The sequence below is a fragment of the Aquarana catesbeiana genome, linkage group LG03 (assembly GCF_042186555.1).
Source record: "Aquarana catesbeiana isolate 2022-GZ linkage group LG03, ASM4218655v1, whole genome shotgun sequence".
NCBI lineage: Eukaryota > Metazoa > Chordata > Amphibia > Anura > Ranidae > Aquarana > Aquarana catesbeiana.
This window is the reverse complement of record NC_133326.1, coordinates 17,710,343-17,725,345: the sequence shown is the minus strand read 5'-3', so window position 1 is coordinate 17,725,345 and position 15,003 is coordinate 17,710,343. Positions and strand designations below refer to the sequence as shown.

The following is a 15,003-nucleotide window of genomic DNA, read 5'->3' as shown; positions in this document are numbered from 1 at the left end:
GTTGAAAAAAAAACATTCCCCTCTGGGTGATCTATGTACATTGCAGGGATTTTAACAAACTTTGTTGCAGATTCCCAACTTTTGTTATTCTAGAGAAATAGCTGTTTGTTTATCCGTGTCCATGTGAATCTAATAGGAGTGTCTTTATAATTATCAGTTAGCTGCTGCACCTGCAGGGCTCTAATAAGGGAAATGGCAGGGTCTGTATCCCTTTAGAAGTGATTTCCCTTAAACAAATGGCATTTTTGTTGCAGAGGATGCCAAAAATCTCACTTGTATCTTAATGCAGACTTCTGGGAAAACCAGTCAGCCAATCACACAAGCAGGAAAATACATTTCGGGGGGGGGGGGGGGGGGGGGTGTTCTGTATACCATCTATGTACAGAACACCTCCAGGTTGCCATATTGCATTCTATAGAGAATTACAGAGCTGCAGTTTGAACAGGAAAGGTAATTTTAAATAATATTCAATTACAATATGTCTTGTGTCGCTATTGTATATGCTATATTATTTTTTAACCTTATGAGTCCAGCAATAACTTTCCACTTTCCTCAACCTGCCCCTAAGGTCCTGTTTAACCCCACAGGGAACTGGCTTATCAACCACCACTAGGAGGTGCTATGATGAGGTGCAAAGCACAAGGGAGGTTGCTTTTGGCTATTTTAGTGTTTTTTATAGCATACCTATTCATATGCTAATTAACTTGTTGGACTGGTTCATTAGCTCATGACAGGTGATGCTGCAGGAAGGAAAGGGAGGGGAAAAAGGACTTGGACAGCCATGTGCTCGAGACAAAGGAGCAGCACTAGTAGTTTTGAGGACTCAAAGCAGCAAGAAGCACGAAAAGCAAAACAGAAGGGTCCTGGCTCAGAGTACTGCTACACCCTCTCCCAGCCTGAGTGCTGCTGTGCAGGGGATCACAGGAGGCTGATGCCAAGACAGCTTCAGTTCCTTATGCTATTTCCATATAAAAATAATAATGTAATACTATTTATAGATTAAAAGTATGCCTGGATGTTTGTATCTCCTGGAATTCAGCTTTAGTGTACTGTATATAGAAATGCTAAGCAGCAAACTACTTTTTTGCTAAATGTTTTCTGTGTGACCTAAAAAGGTGCACGAATGTGGACCTCAAGGACCAACCACTTTGTAAATAAGTGAAATAACAGAGGGGGACTCACCCACTGGGCACAGGAAACGAACGGAATAGTTAGAGCAGTTTTTGCCCTCGGGTTGCTCCTTATTGATGCACCAGAAGCCCCTGGCCAGACTGTAGTGCACCACTTCTCCTGTCTTGCCTGCTGGCACCCACTCTGTGGTCCGAGCCTCCATGCGGAGGGGCTTTTGGCAAACTCGGCTTGGGTAGTAAAATCTGATAGCATCAAGACGTTCATAGTCTCCATTGCCACCTGGGTGGTCAATGTTGAACCAAGTTGTCCACTCCTGAAACTCTGAAATTTATAGGACACGTTAGGATTAGGTGAATGGGGAAGTAATGTCCATTGACAAGGCACACACAGGAAACCAATGCTTATAGATAGCGCTAAAAGAATATTCATAATCCACAAAACAGTGACAACACAGAAGTGATTTTTTATACCATCTTTTTTCTTCACTAGAGAGCTGAGACCTTTCTTGCCGACCCGAATTCTTCTTGTGGAGTGATTCAGCACGTCATCGCTATTGCGAGATCCTAGAGTATAAATGAAAAGGAAATCAGCTAAGGTAAAAAAATGATTTATATCTGATTTAATTTGATAAATTAATAGATCTTACGAAGAAAGATATATACACATCTAAGTCCATTTATATTTTATATTTCTGTATCTTTCTACTGTACTACTGTATTTTTATGTAGACTAATACATTTGTTAAATGTTATATGTGCCTTTAAAGTCCCATCACTTTCCTCCAATACCCACTATGTATGACTTATAGGATGTGGCATAAGTAAAAATACATATGGTGCCCATGGGCCACATAATGTACACTAGAGCTGCACAATTAATCGTTAAAGAATTGAGATCGTAATTCTACCCCCCTCCCGATATTAACAAAGCATTTTCCCGATTCAGTGCAGAGACTTCTCTGCTCAAGCCGACAGTTGTCAAAAAAATAACAAAAAAAACAACAAAACAGGCAGCCTGCCACGTTTATGACAACATTGCTTACACAGCAATAAAGAGAAACATTGTTACACTTGGTCCATTTAGATCAAAGGAATGAACTTCGCTCTGTAAATGAGGGAAGTTTAACCACTTAAAGACTAAACCTTTTTCTGACACTTGTTGCTTACAAGTTAAAGTATAAATAAAGGCAAAATTAGTTTTTTAGTTTTGGATAGAGTGGATAGGAATTAGAACACCTGTCATTTTTATTGCTCTCTGTGACCCCCCCCCCCCCGTTAAGGAGATTCATCTTCTATTTGTCCTATTTACCATTATCATTGAAAGTGAAAGTAAAAGAAAATCCCAAATATTTGGGTCTGTCTCTGCCTGGAACGGAGGGAGTGCTGAACAGAGCGGTTCTGCGCTGGCCCTGATCATTCACTCTCCACTCCAGGTCAGTCAGAATGAAACTGATTTGAATTGTGCTGATCAGGCTGAGCCGAGGAGGGAGGACAGCTAGAGCAGAGCTGAGCCATTCAATAGGAGAACACTAAACACGCAGCCTCTGACCCCCCGTACCATGTCCGCACAGCCTCTGACCCCCCGTACCATGTCCACACAGCCTCTGACCCCCCGTACCATGTCCACACAGCCTCTGACCCCCCGTACCATGTCCACACAGCCTCTGACCCCCCGTACCATGTCCGCACAGCCTCTGACCCCCCGTACCATGTCCACACAGCCTCTGACCCCCCGTACCATGTCCACACAGCCTCTGACCCCCCGTACCATGTCCACACAGCCTCTGATCCCCCGTACCATGTCCGCACAGCCTCTGACCCCCCGTACCATGTTCACACAGCCTCTGACCCCCCGTACCATGTCCGCACAGCCTCTGACCCCCGTACTATGTCCGCACAGCCTCTGACCCCCCGTGCCATGTCCGCACAGCCTCTGACCCCCGTACCATGTCCACACAGCCTCTGACCCCCTGTACCATGTCCGCACAGCCTCTGACCCCCCATACCATGTCCGCACAGCCTCTGACCCCCGTACTATGTCCGCACAGCCTCTGACCCCCCGTGCCATGTCCGCACAGCCTCTGACCCCCGTACCATGTCCACACAGCCTCTGACCCCCTGTACCATGTCCGCACAGCCTCTGACCCCCCATACCATGTTCACACAGCCTCTGACCCCCCGTGCCATGTCCGCACAGCCTCTGACCCCCGTACCATGTCCACACAGCCTCTGACCCCCTGTACCATGTCCGCACAGCCTCTGACCCCCCATACCATGTTCACACAGCCTCTGACCCCCCCCGTACTATGTCCACACAGCCTCTGACCCCCCCGTACCATGTTCACACAGCCTCTGACCCCCCGTACCATGTTCACACAGCCTCTGACCCCCCGTACCATGTCCGCACAGTCTCTGACCCCCCGTACCATGTTCACACAGCCTCTGACCCCCCGTACCATGTCCACACAGCCTCAGACCCCCCGCACCATGTCCACACAGCCTCTGACCCCCCCCGTACCATGTTCACACAGCCTCTGACCCCCCGTACCATGTTCACACAGCCTCTGACCCCCCGTTACATGTTCACACAGCCTCTGACCCCCCGTACCATGTTCACACAGCCTCTGACCCCCCGTACCATGTCCACACAGCCTCTGACCCCCGTACTATGTCCGCACAGCCTCTGACCCCCCATACCATGTCCACACAGCCTCTGACCCCCCGTACCATGTCCACACAGCCTCTGACCCCCGTACTATGTCCGCACAGCCTTTGACCCCCCGTACCATGTCCACACAGCCTCTGACCCCCCCGTACCGTGTCCACACAGCCTCTGACCCCCCGTACTATGTCCGCACAGCCTCTGACCCCCCGTACCATGTCCACACAGCCACTGACCCCCGTACTATGTCCACACAGTCTCTGACCCCCCGTACCATGTCCGCACAGCCTCTGACCCCCCGTACCATGTCCACACAGCCTCTGACCCCCCGTACCATGTCCACACAGCCTCTGACCCCCTGTACCATGTCCACACAGCCTCTGACCCCCCGTACCATGTCCACACAGCCTCTGACCCCCCGTACCATGTCCACACAGCTTCTGACCCCCCGTACCATGTCCACACAGCCTCTGACCCCCCGTACCATATCCACACAGCTTCTGACCCCCGTACTATGTCCACACAGCCTTTGACCCATCGTACCATGTCCACACAGCCTCTGACCCCCGTACCGTGTCCACACAGCCTCTGACCCCCGTACCATGTCCACACAGCCTCTGACCCCCCGTACCATGTCTACACAGCCTCTGACCCCCCACACCATGTCCACACAGCCTCTGACCCCCCGTACCATGTCTACACAGCCTCTGACCCCCCACACCATGTCCACACAGCCTCTGACCCCCGTACTATGTCCGCACAGCCTCTGACCCCCCATACCATGTCCACATAGCTTCTGACCCCCTGTACCATGTCCACGTAGCTTTTGACCCCCTGCTGTTCCATGTGTATGGAGAAATATGGTTGTTGACTTTTGTTTACCTAAACACATTGTGAATAGCACTAGCAACATGTTTATCATGTAAATATTGATATTTGCAATGTTTAGCACTGAAAACAGGCATTTTAGGTACATTGCAGTGCCAGTAAAAAATGCAGCTCTGTCAGTAAATTTCAGGTTTTTTTGCCAGTAAAAAAAAAAAAATTGGTGCCGTTTGTAAATTTTGGCATCCTGCCAGTAAATTTCACTTGAGGGGGTGGGGGGTGAGGGGTGGGGGTGTAGGCAACACTGGTTATAACACTCCATTACTCTATCCAAAATGAAAAAAAAAAGTTTTGCCTATAGTTCTACTTTAAAATCAGTATTTTTGGCTAAAAAAATTACTTGGAACCCCCAAACATGATATATATTTTTTTATTAGCAGAGACCATAGAGAATAAAATGGCAAATGTTGCAATATTTTATGTCACACTGTATTTGCACAGCGGTCTTTCAAATGCATTTTTTTTTTTGGAAAAAACTCACTTTAATGAATTAATAAAAAAACTAAACAGTAAAGTTAGCCCAATTTTTTGTATAATGTTAACAATGATGTTATGCCGTGAGAATTGTGAGAGAATCGTGATCTTTTTTCTAAGCAAAAAAAAAATGTGATTCTCATTTTGGCCAGAATCGTGCAGCTCTAATGAACACCAGACCCAGTAATTCCAATTGACCCTTGAACCCTGAACTAGCATGCCACAACCATTTCCATTGCATGCAGTTGCAGGATGCTTGGAGAATGGCCCCACTCACTTGAATGGGTGGCGATCGGGCAGGCAGTCACTCACGATCGACAGGGGGGGTATAATGAATGACACGGCTGTGGCATGTGTACACACCTTGCTTCTGCCTCTACAGCTAAGGGGAGTGGCTGAGGGGGGTGGTAAAACCAGCCACAAGGTTTTACTGCCCCCCCAACCATTAGGGTGAACAGGACCTAAAAAAAGGATATTGCCAGCAGTTGATGTAAAAGGTCAGTGGTGAACAACTTTGATTTTATTTTGTCTATAAGATGATGATGTGATGGCAGGTCACTTTTCCATGTTTTGGCAATAAGTCATCTGGCGGCGGAATGTCTCCTAATTTATTCTGATATTTACCCAGGGCGCATATCCACTCATTACAGAGAGCCGGACAGACATAACCATTGAGAATCAGCCAAAGTATATATGAGAGACCTGTCACTGATCAGGTTCACCGGCAATGATTTGTGTAGCCTATCCGGCCGTATACTCCTGTGCCACCAGGAAGATTACTTTTTTTTCTTTTACTGAGCATGGGCTTCACCGCAAGTAAATATTTTAAGAACAATTTCACCCTCTTGAATAATTTTGATGATGCAATTAATGTCACAGAAAAAAAAAAAATTTGTAAAAAGTTATTTTTTACCTCTTATTTAAAGTGATGCTATACAGAAAAATGTGTTATTGCCATGGTGTAGGCGGAGTCAGAGATGATTGACACTAGCTTTCATTTTGTTCAGGTGGCATCTGCATCCAAGGCTCTGTGTTTACAAGTTTTTAGCAAATACATTTGATAATATTAATACTGATTTATATTAAAACAACGCATTTTGTGAGTTTCTTAGTGAATGTAATCAATTAGCATACTATATCCTGACCCCATAGTAATTAGGAGGACATGGAGGAGGAGGGAGGGAGGGGAGTGTCATTCACCACTGTGTATACGCCCACATGTGTGACTCTATAGTCATGTGGGCTGCACAGATAAGAAAAAGGAGGAAGATAAGAGCTTATCAGGGAATTGAAACTGCAGGATGCTCAGTAGAGGACACCAGCTGGTCTACACAATCTGCGCCTGCAATGGGGACACAGAGAAGATAGGAGGGGCAGCTGAAGGCAGGATCAACCAGGTATATTTCACTCTACACAAAATTAAAGCTTTAGTGTCCTTGTGGGTATGCACACTCTGTTATATAAAATGTAATGAGAGTTTTTCATAGTCTGGGTTTAATTTTTGCGTACTTTTGAAGTATCCATCGAGTCTGTTTATTATGTTCAAATTGTTGCTATTGTCAGGTAGGTGTGTATTTGGCTTTTTCAAAGTGGAACTAAATTTCCAAAAGGGAGTTAGCTCTGTTTTAACACTCCCCCCTCCACAAGCAGAACTATGGCATTTTTTTTGTTTCTTCCTATTTTTAAAAAAAATCTTTTTGATTTAACACCCCCTGCCTCCCGACAGAAAATTGATCAACAATATGATTATATATCTCATGAAGCAGGAAAGACAGAGGCTGATTGGGTACTAGAAGAGCCATAGAGAAGGTTACAATTAGACACTTCCTACATGAGACCCGGAAAAAAAATGCCTAAAAAGTATCAAAAAAAAGAAAAAGTCTAAAAAGTTGTCAAGAAATAGAAAAAAGTTTAAAAAAAGTATCAAAAAAGAGATAAAGTCTAAAAAAATGTAAAGAAAGATAAAAAAAAGTATAAAAAAAGAGAAAAAGTATAAGAAAAAAAAATAAAGTATAGAAAGTATCAAAACAGTAAAAAAGTAAAGAAAAAGTATAAAAAAAAAGAAAAGAGTTTAAAAAGTATATAAAAGAAATAAAAAGTATAAAAAGTATCAAAAAAGAGAAAAAAAGTTTAAAAACAATATAAAAAAAAGTGTAAAATGTATCAAAAAAGAGAAAAAGTATCAAAAGAATTAAACAAAGAAAAAAGAGTTTAAAAAAGTATATAAAAAAAGAAAACGTATAAAGCCTCATGTACACTGCTGCTGGTAAACGGCTCCTGAACTCTCCTCTATGTTATCTTATCAGTACATGTACACAGGATCATTGCGTTTAGAGGCTTTTTTTTTGGAACCCAAAAAAATGTGGTCAGAAGCTGTGTTTAGAGGCATTCCAAACGCAGCTAAACGCGGCTACCCTCGGAACATTTTCGTCTAGTAGCGTTTTTAAAGGGAAACATTTATTTATTACTTTTGAGCCTGGAAAATGCTAAAAACACACCAAAAACTCAATTATCACTGTAGGCAAGCTTGATATACTATGTGATATTCCCCTCATCAGCCAATTAGGCCAATTAGGCTGTACAATACACATTCTCTGGGTAATTACGCAGCTGAACATACATATTAGAAAAGTATCCTATGTCCTCTCACGCAATCTTCTACTTCTTTGGAGCCTCAGCAAAAGCAACATCAGGAGCATTTCCTCACACATGCTCATCATGGGATCTATATTAACAAACCAACCAAAAAAATAACAGCTAACTACAAGCACACTGCTTTCTCAGCTGCTACTCACACTGTTCTCTCACAGAATGGCTGAAATAGGTAATAAATACTTGTTTTTAGTGCTTTCTAATCATTTGGGAGGGTCTCCTGAGGTTATCTTTAGTAAACGCTCCTGAACGCAAATGCAGCTTGTAAATGCTGCTAAACACGCATTTTTAAACGTGGATTACTAGCTGTAATGTTCCATCGTTCGGGAGAGGTTGAGAAATGCCCCATGTACATGAAGCCTAAAAAGTATCAAAAAAAGAGAAAATGTTTTAAAAAGTTTCAAAAAAGAGAAAAAGTATAAAAATTATCAAAAAGAGAAAAAGTATAAGAAAAAAAAGTATAAAAAGTATCAAAACAGTAAAAAGTAACGAAAAAAGTATCAACAACAGAAAAAGGTATAAAAAGAATCAAAAAAGAGAAAGGAGTTTAAAAAAGTATATATACAAAAAAAAGAAAAAGTATCAAAAAAAAGAGAAATAAGTTTAAAAACAGTATCAAAAAAATAAAAAGTTTAAAATGTTTAAAAAAAAAGAGAAAGTATCAAAAGAATTAAACAAAGAGAAACGAGTTTAAAAAAGTATATAGAAAAGAAAACATATAAAAAGTATAAAAAAAAAAAAAAAAATGTTTTAAAAAGTATCAAGAAAGAGAAAAAGTATAAAAAAGTATCAGAAAGGAGAAAAAGAATAAAAAGCATCAAAAAAAAAAAGAGAAAAAGTATAAGAAAAAAAGTATAAATAGTATCAAAACCCCATTAGGGGTGGACAGGTAGAGTGAGACCTCTTTTGCCATCTCTTAGGATCACACGTTTGATCTCACGGTTTCCCTTTCCTCCCTATTTCACACAGAATTCCCTATTACACGTTAGCCATTACATGTACAGCACTTGATTCCACCTGAATGTGTTTATTTGCTGTAACTAATTACACCACTGCTGTTGTTCTCACATTGAGTAATATAAGTCTGATGTTTTTTTTTCTATGAAACTTCAATAAAAACTTTAAACAAACAAACAAAAAAAAAGTATCAAAACAGTAAAAAGTAAAGAAAAAAGTATCAAAAACAGAAAAAGGTATAAAATGAATCCAAAAAGAGAAAAGAGTTTAAAAAAGTATATTAAAAAAAAGAAATAAAGTAATAAAAAGTATCAAAAAAAAGAGAAAAAGTTTTTAAAAATATCAAAACTGAAAAAAGTAAACAAAGAATTGTCAAAAAGAGAAAATATAAAGTATAAAAGCAGGAAATCATTTTGTAGTTTACAATATATATTATGATGGGCTTATATTATTTAGAAGATATCTTATGGTGAGCTTACTGTGAACTCGTTTTGGGCAAATGGTGCCATGTCTTTTTTTTTTTTTTTTTTGGAAAATGTTATTTAAAGAAGCCACCATGTGTCTGGGGAAGACAATTCTTCATCTATTATTTGACAGCAATGAATGTCAGGCTCCCAAAATATAACCATGGCCACTTGATCTTCTATAGATAGACCTGGTGAGAAGGTTGGGTTTTAAGTATAATAATGGCCCCAGAATTCCAGAGATGGACGGCCGAGTCAGGATTCACACAACAGCTGCACTCCGCAGAGAACAGCTAATTCAGGAAGTGAAGACGGCACTCATGTGATCGACTTCCTTCCCTGTTCTCTGGGGGTCATTGGTGACTGTGGGGTCCATTACTGCTATGGTTCAAGAGGTCTTCAACCCAAAACCAAAAATGTGATATATTGTAGCTTACCAATTTTTAGATGTGGCGGCTGCATTATGGATTGTTCACACTAGCGGCTGGGGGGGGCAGCAAAACTTCACAGCTGAGCCGTGGTTTTACCATGCCCCAACCCCTCCTCCTTTAGCTGCAACCGGGGATGTACATATGCCACAGCCGTGATGCTTTGCTTCCATACTGCGGCAGGAATCATACCTCCTGTTGCTTTTCGCCACTGCCAGATGCAATACATTTAAGTGAATGAGGCCGCTCTGCAAGCGCCTCGTAACAGCGTGCAATGCATGTGGTTGTGGCGCGCTGGTGTGCAGTCCAAGGGATTAAAGCAGGTAGTAAAGAGGCAAAACGATGCCTCCTCGCTATCTGTCAAACACCTCTGAAAAGCAAAATTAGTGCAAAAGAAGGTTGACCGCACTCCAGTCTTCAGAGAAATGAGAGCTTTATGCATTAACCGCTTGCCGACCAGCCGCCATTATACTGCGGCAGGTCGGCACGATCCGTCGTAGCTATACGTCGGCTCCTTTAAGCGGGATAGGAGGACACGCGTGCGCCCGCTGCACTCGGGGGTGCTGATGCTCATGGCCGATGGTTGTGATGACCACCGGCCAGGAGCGATCGTGGGCACGAGAGGCAGAACAGGGACGTGTGTATGTAAACACACAAATCCCTCTTCTGTTCTGTGAGGAGAGACAGATCAGGAGTTCCTAATAGCTAGAAACCACAATCTTTCTTTTTTCCTCTAGGTCAGTCCCCTCCCCCTACAGTTAGAACACACACAGGGAACACAGTTAACGTGATTGCCCTAGTGTTAACCCCTTCCCTGCCAGTGACATTTTTACAGTAATCAGTGCATTTTTATAGCACTGATCGCTGTATAAATGACAATGGTCCCAAAAATGTGTCAAAAGTGTCCGATGTGTCCGCCATAATGTTGCAGTCCCGATAAAAATTGCAGATCGCCGCCATTACTAGTAAAAAAGAAAAAATAATAAAAATGCTATAAATCTATCTCTTATTTTGTAGACGCTATAACTTTTGCGCAAACCAATCAATATACGCTTATTGCGTTTTTTTTTTTTTTTACCAAAAATATGTAGAAGAATACATATCAGTCTAAACTGAGAAAAAAATTTGCTTTTTCTAAAAAAAAATGGGAATATTTCTAATAGCAAAAAGTACAAAATATTGTGTTTTTTTCAAAATTGACGCTTTTTTTTGTTTATAGCGCAAAAAATAAAAACCGCAGAGGCGATCAAATACCACCAAAAGAAAGCTCTATTTGTGCACATGTTGTATTCATTTAGGAAATGAAAAGTGATGTCTGAATGGTACCTTGCCAAGTGGCCAATCGCCTGTGTGCAGAATGCAGCAGGGCAGCCCCTTGGCATGTGACCTGTAAGTTAGTGTTGATCAGGGGCGGACTGACCATTGAGCCACTGCCCGAGGGCCCTGGGCCACTAGGGGGCCCCATCAGGGTTGCCAGCCTCAGTAAAACCACGGACAGTATGTAAAAATCTGTGTTTTTTTTTTACATCTGTCTCTGAAATGTCCCTTACCCACATCCTTTTGGTCTAAAAATCCCAAGATTATAGCTGCCCTACCTCTCCAGTATCTTCTCAGCCAATAGAAATATGTCTGTGTATACTGTGTGTACATGTATGTGTATACTGTGTGATTGTATACTGTGTGTGTATACTATGTGGCCCCATAGTCTCTGATTGCCTGGGGGGCCCCATAATCTCCTATTGCCCGGGGGCGCTATGAGTTGTCGGTCCGCCCCTGGTGTTGTTTCCTGGAGTAGTGGTGTAGTGGCAGTGTAACAGGGACGTGCGGTGAGGTGAGTGGCTGGTGAGGCACTGGCTAGTACCAGAGCCAGTGGTGGCTGGCGCTCCATTTTTTTGGGGGGGCGCAAACAAAGACCCAACCCCCCCACCCCAACATTACTCACCGGTGATGGGGCCTACAGACAGAGAGATACAGATAGGTAGATAGATAGATATACAGATATACATATCCCACAAAAATAAGTACACCGCTCACATTTTTGTAAATATTTTATTCTATCTTTTCATGTGACAGCACAGAAGAAAAAAAAGTAAGCCTAATCAGTGCCACCTTATCAGTGCAGCTTATCAGCACCTATCAGTGAAGAAGAAAAATTACTTATTTGCAAAATTATAGAATAGAAATGAAGAAAACATTTTTGTTTTTTTTATTTCTCAAAATTTTCAGTCTTTTTTCATTTGTTTAGCATAAAAAAACCCAATGATGATTAAAAGCCACCAAAAGAAAGCTCTATATGTCTCAAAAAAACTTAAAAAATTTCATATGGGTACAGTGTTTTATGACCGCGCAATTGTCATTCAAAATGTGACAGCGCTGAAAGCTGAAAATTGGCCTGGGCAGGAAGGGGGTGAAAGTGCCCGGTATTGAAATGGTTAAAGTGGAGCTCCACCTAAAAGGCGAAGCTCCGCTTATTTGCCCCCCCCCCCACTGTCACATTTGGCACCTTTATGCCCTGTACACACGGTTGGATTTTCCGATGGAGAAAGTGCGATCGGATTGTGTTGTCGGAAATTCCGACCGTGTGTAGGCTCCATCTGACTTTTTTCATCGGAATTTCCGACACACAAAGTTTGAGAGCAGGCTATAAAATTTTCCCACAACAAAATCCGATCCTTTAAATTCCGATCGTGTGTAGATAAATCCGACGCACAAAGTGCCACGCATGCTCAGAATAAATTAAGAGACGAAAGCTATTGGCTACTGCCCCGTTTATAGACCCGACGTACATGTTTTACGTCACCGCGTTCAAAACAATTGGATTTTCCTTTGTGCGACCGTGTGTATGCAAGACAAGTTTGAGCCAACATTCGTCGGAAAAAATCCTATGGATTTTGTTGTCGGAATGTCCGTTCAATGTCCAATCGTGTGTACGGGGCATTAGTGGGGGGAGAAGGGAGCGGGTACCTGGTTTTGACAGGTACCCGCTCCCACTTCCGGCTGACTGCGCCACGGCAAAGTCATCCAGAAGTTCAGCCCCCCTTCCCCCGCCGCCAGGCCATTCACGATGCCCAAAAAACAAGGAGAGGGGCGCCTCTGAGAATTTATCAAAACACTTTATTATAAAGAACAATATCCACTCACATGGAAGTTAATGACTTTCGGTGCATCACTGGGATGAACAGGAGGAACTACAGATAGCAGAAGGTCCTTTTTGCTGGCAGGAAGCAGCACATCAAACCCCAGGGACGTGGAGGGCAGTGATTCATCGGGTCCTTGCAGAATATCACCGCTGTAAGCGCCGGACCTCTCGTCTGGTCACCGCAAAAAGATGGAGGACGGCCGTGCAGTATTGGAGCCAAAACGAGGCTGGATCGCAAGCGGCGTGGCACAGGACGATGACGTCACTATGTTGCGACGCGTTTCTGAGCGTGCGTGCTACGAGTGGTACGGTAGCCGCGCTCCTTTATCAAGCATGATGGACAGGTAAAAGGACGATGTTATATAGTGTGGCAGGGGGCGGGGACATGGGGCAGGGGTCAGACAGGGATGCAATGCAATACAGTACAATAATGACAGTGATAATTCATGAAAAGGGTCAGACGTAATGATAGTTCACGATGCCCAGCACGCTTCACGCATGCACAGTTGGGAACCGGTTGGGAAGCCGCTTCACTGCCGGTTTCCCTTCCCTGAAATGGCAGCGACAGCTGATTGAACAATCGGACCGGGTGAAGACAGCGCTGGATCCCTGGACAGGTAAGTGTCCTAATAATAAAAGTCAGCAGCTACAGTATTTGTACCTGTCAGAAGGAGCCCGGACCTCCTCTTTCAGCTTAGTTAGGTTTGGACTTGCCTTCCACTTTAAGCTTTCAGCCCTTGCTGCCATTAGAAGCTCATTAACAAGTTCAGCAGAAATTCAAAAATGACATGCAGAATACTTTGTTTTTTTTTTTAAGAAAAGAACTTCTAACCCCAACATTTGGAGAGAGATGAATTGATGTTTCTGGAGTTGAGGGAATCCCATAGCTGGGAAATACACGTCCCTTAAAATCCAGCCAAGATGAAATCAATCAATAATGATAAAATATGAATGGGTTTAAAAGGTAAGTCCCTGTAGTGTACACTGCAAGGTAGAAGTACAAGAGAAGAATAAATTATTGATTCCTTCTGAATTTCTTTGCACGTTTATTGTTTAGAGCTCTTCTATGAGAAGGATTACATTTAGTATAGATCTGTATACTATTAGCAGTTATAGCGTCTTAAAGTGATTATAAATAAAGCCAAAAACTGTTGCTTGGGAATTTTTATATGATTGTTCATTTGTAGCCCACGTATTGTCAGGATTGCCATTGTTTGCCTGCACATTGTCAAGTCACTGATAATTAGGGGACCATATTATTATCATTTATTCCCCTGCAGGCCTTTCACTATCAATACCCCACTATTATCCCCATGTTTCGTGTGAGCCGCTATTAGATCCATGGGTTTCCTTTTCCCCTTGCTTGGTGCATATATACTGCGGCAGAATGACACGGGCAGGCAAAATCACGTACCTGGTACGTGATCTGCCCCCCCCCCCCCCGGTGCCCGAGGCGGTCGGCATCGTTAGGGGAGCGATCAATGCTGAGGGGGAGGCCACTCATTCGTGGCCACCCCCCTCGCGATCGCTCCCAACGAATGAAAATCTTTCTCTGCTGCTGTAATGTAAACAGCGGCAGAGGAAGTGATGTCATCTCTCCTCGGGAAGCCTTTTTGTTACGGCGCCGAGGAGAGAAGACATCCAAGTAAGTCTGCATGACACTACACTGACAATAGAACATGCAGGCACACTTTTCACCCCCCGATCACCCCCCTGCACCCCTCGATCACCCCCCTGCACCCCTCGATCACCACCTGCACCCCCTGTCACAGTGACACCAATAGCAGTTTTTTTTTTTTTTTTTTTTTTACTGATTACTGCATTGGTGTCATTTTGTGACAGTTAGAAGTGGTAGGGCAGTTGGTGTTAGGCCCCCTTTAGGTCTAGGGTACCCCCCTAACCCCCACTAATAAAGTTTTAACCCCTTGATCACCCCCCGTCGCCAGTGTCACTAAGCGATCGTTTTTCTGATCGCTGTATTAGAGTCACAGGTGACGCTAGTTAGGGAGGTAAGTATTTAGGTTCGCCGTCAGCATTTTATAGCGTCAGGGATCCCCATATACTACCTAATAAAAGGTTATAACCCCCTGATTGCCCCCTAGTTAACCCTTTCACCAGTGATCACCGTATAACTGTTACGGGTGACGCTGGTTAGTTAGTTTGTTTTTTATAGTGTCAGGGCACCCGCCGTTTATTACCTAATAAAGGTTTA

The 15,003-nt window shown here is 43.2% G+C and overlaps 1 protein-coding gene across 3 annotated transcripts in view; it reads right to left on the bottom strand.

Annotated features, from left to right (window-relative positions):
• CILP (cartilage intermediate layer protein) overlaps nt 1-15,003 on the bottom strand; it is a 135,857-nt gene that overhangs the window by 25,359 nt on the left and 95,495 nt on the right. For 2 of the 3 annotated variants that reach the window (XM_073618330.1, XM_073618331.1), the window contains exons 3-4: nt 1,602-1,694; nt 1,183-1,452 (exon numbers count right to left, since the gene is read on the bottom strand). In XM_073618330.1, the coding sequence (XP_073474431.1) occupies nt 1,183-1,452; nt 1,602-1,694 (363 nt within the window). The remainder of the gene's footprint in view (nt 1-1,182; nt 1,453-1,601; nt 1,695-15,003) is intronic. The other variant, XM_073618332.1, reaches the window with a different exon arrangement.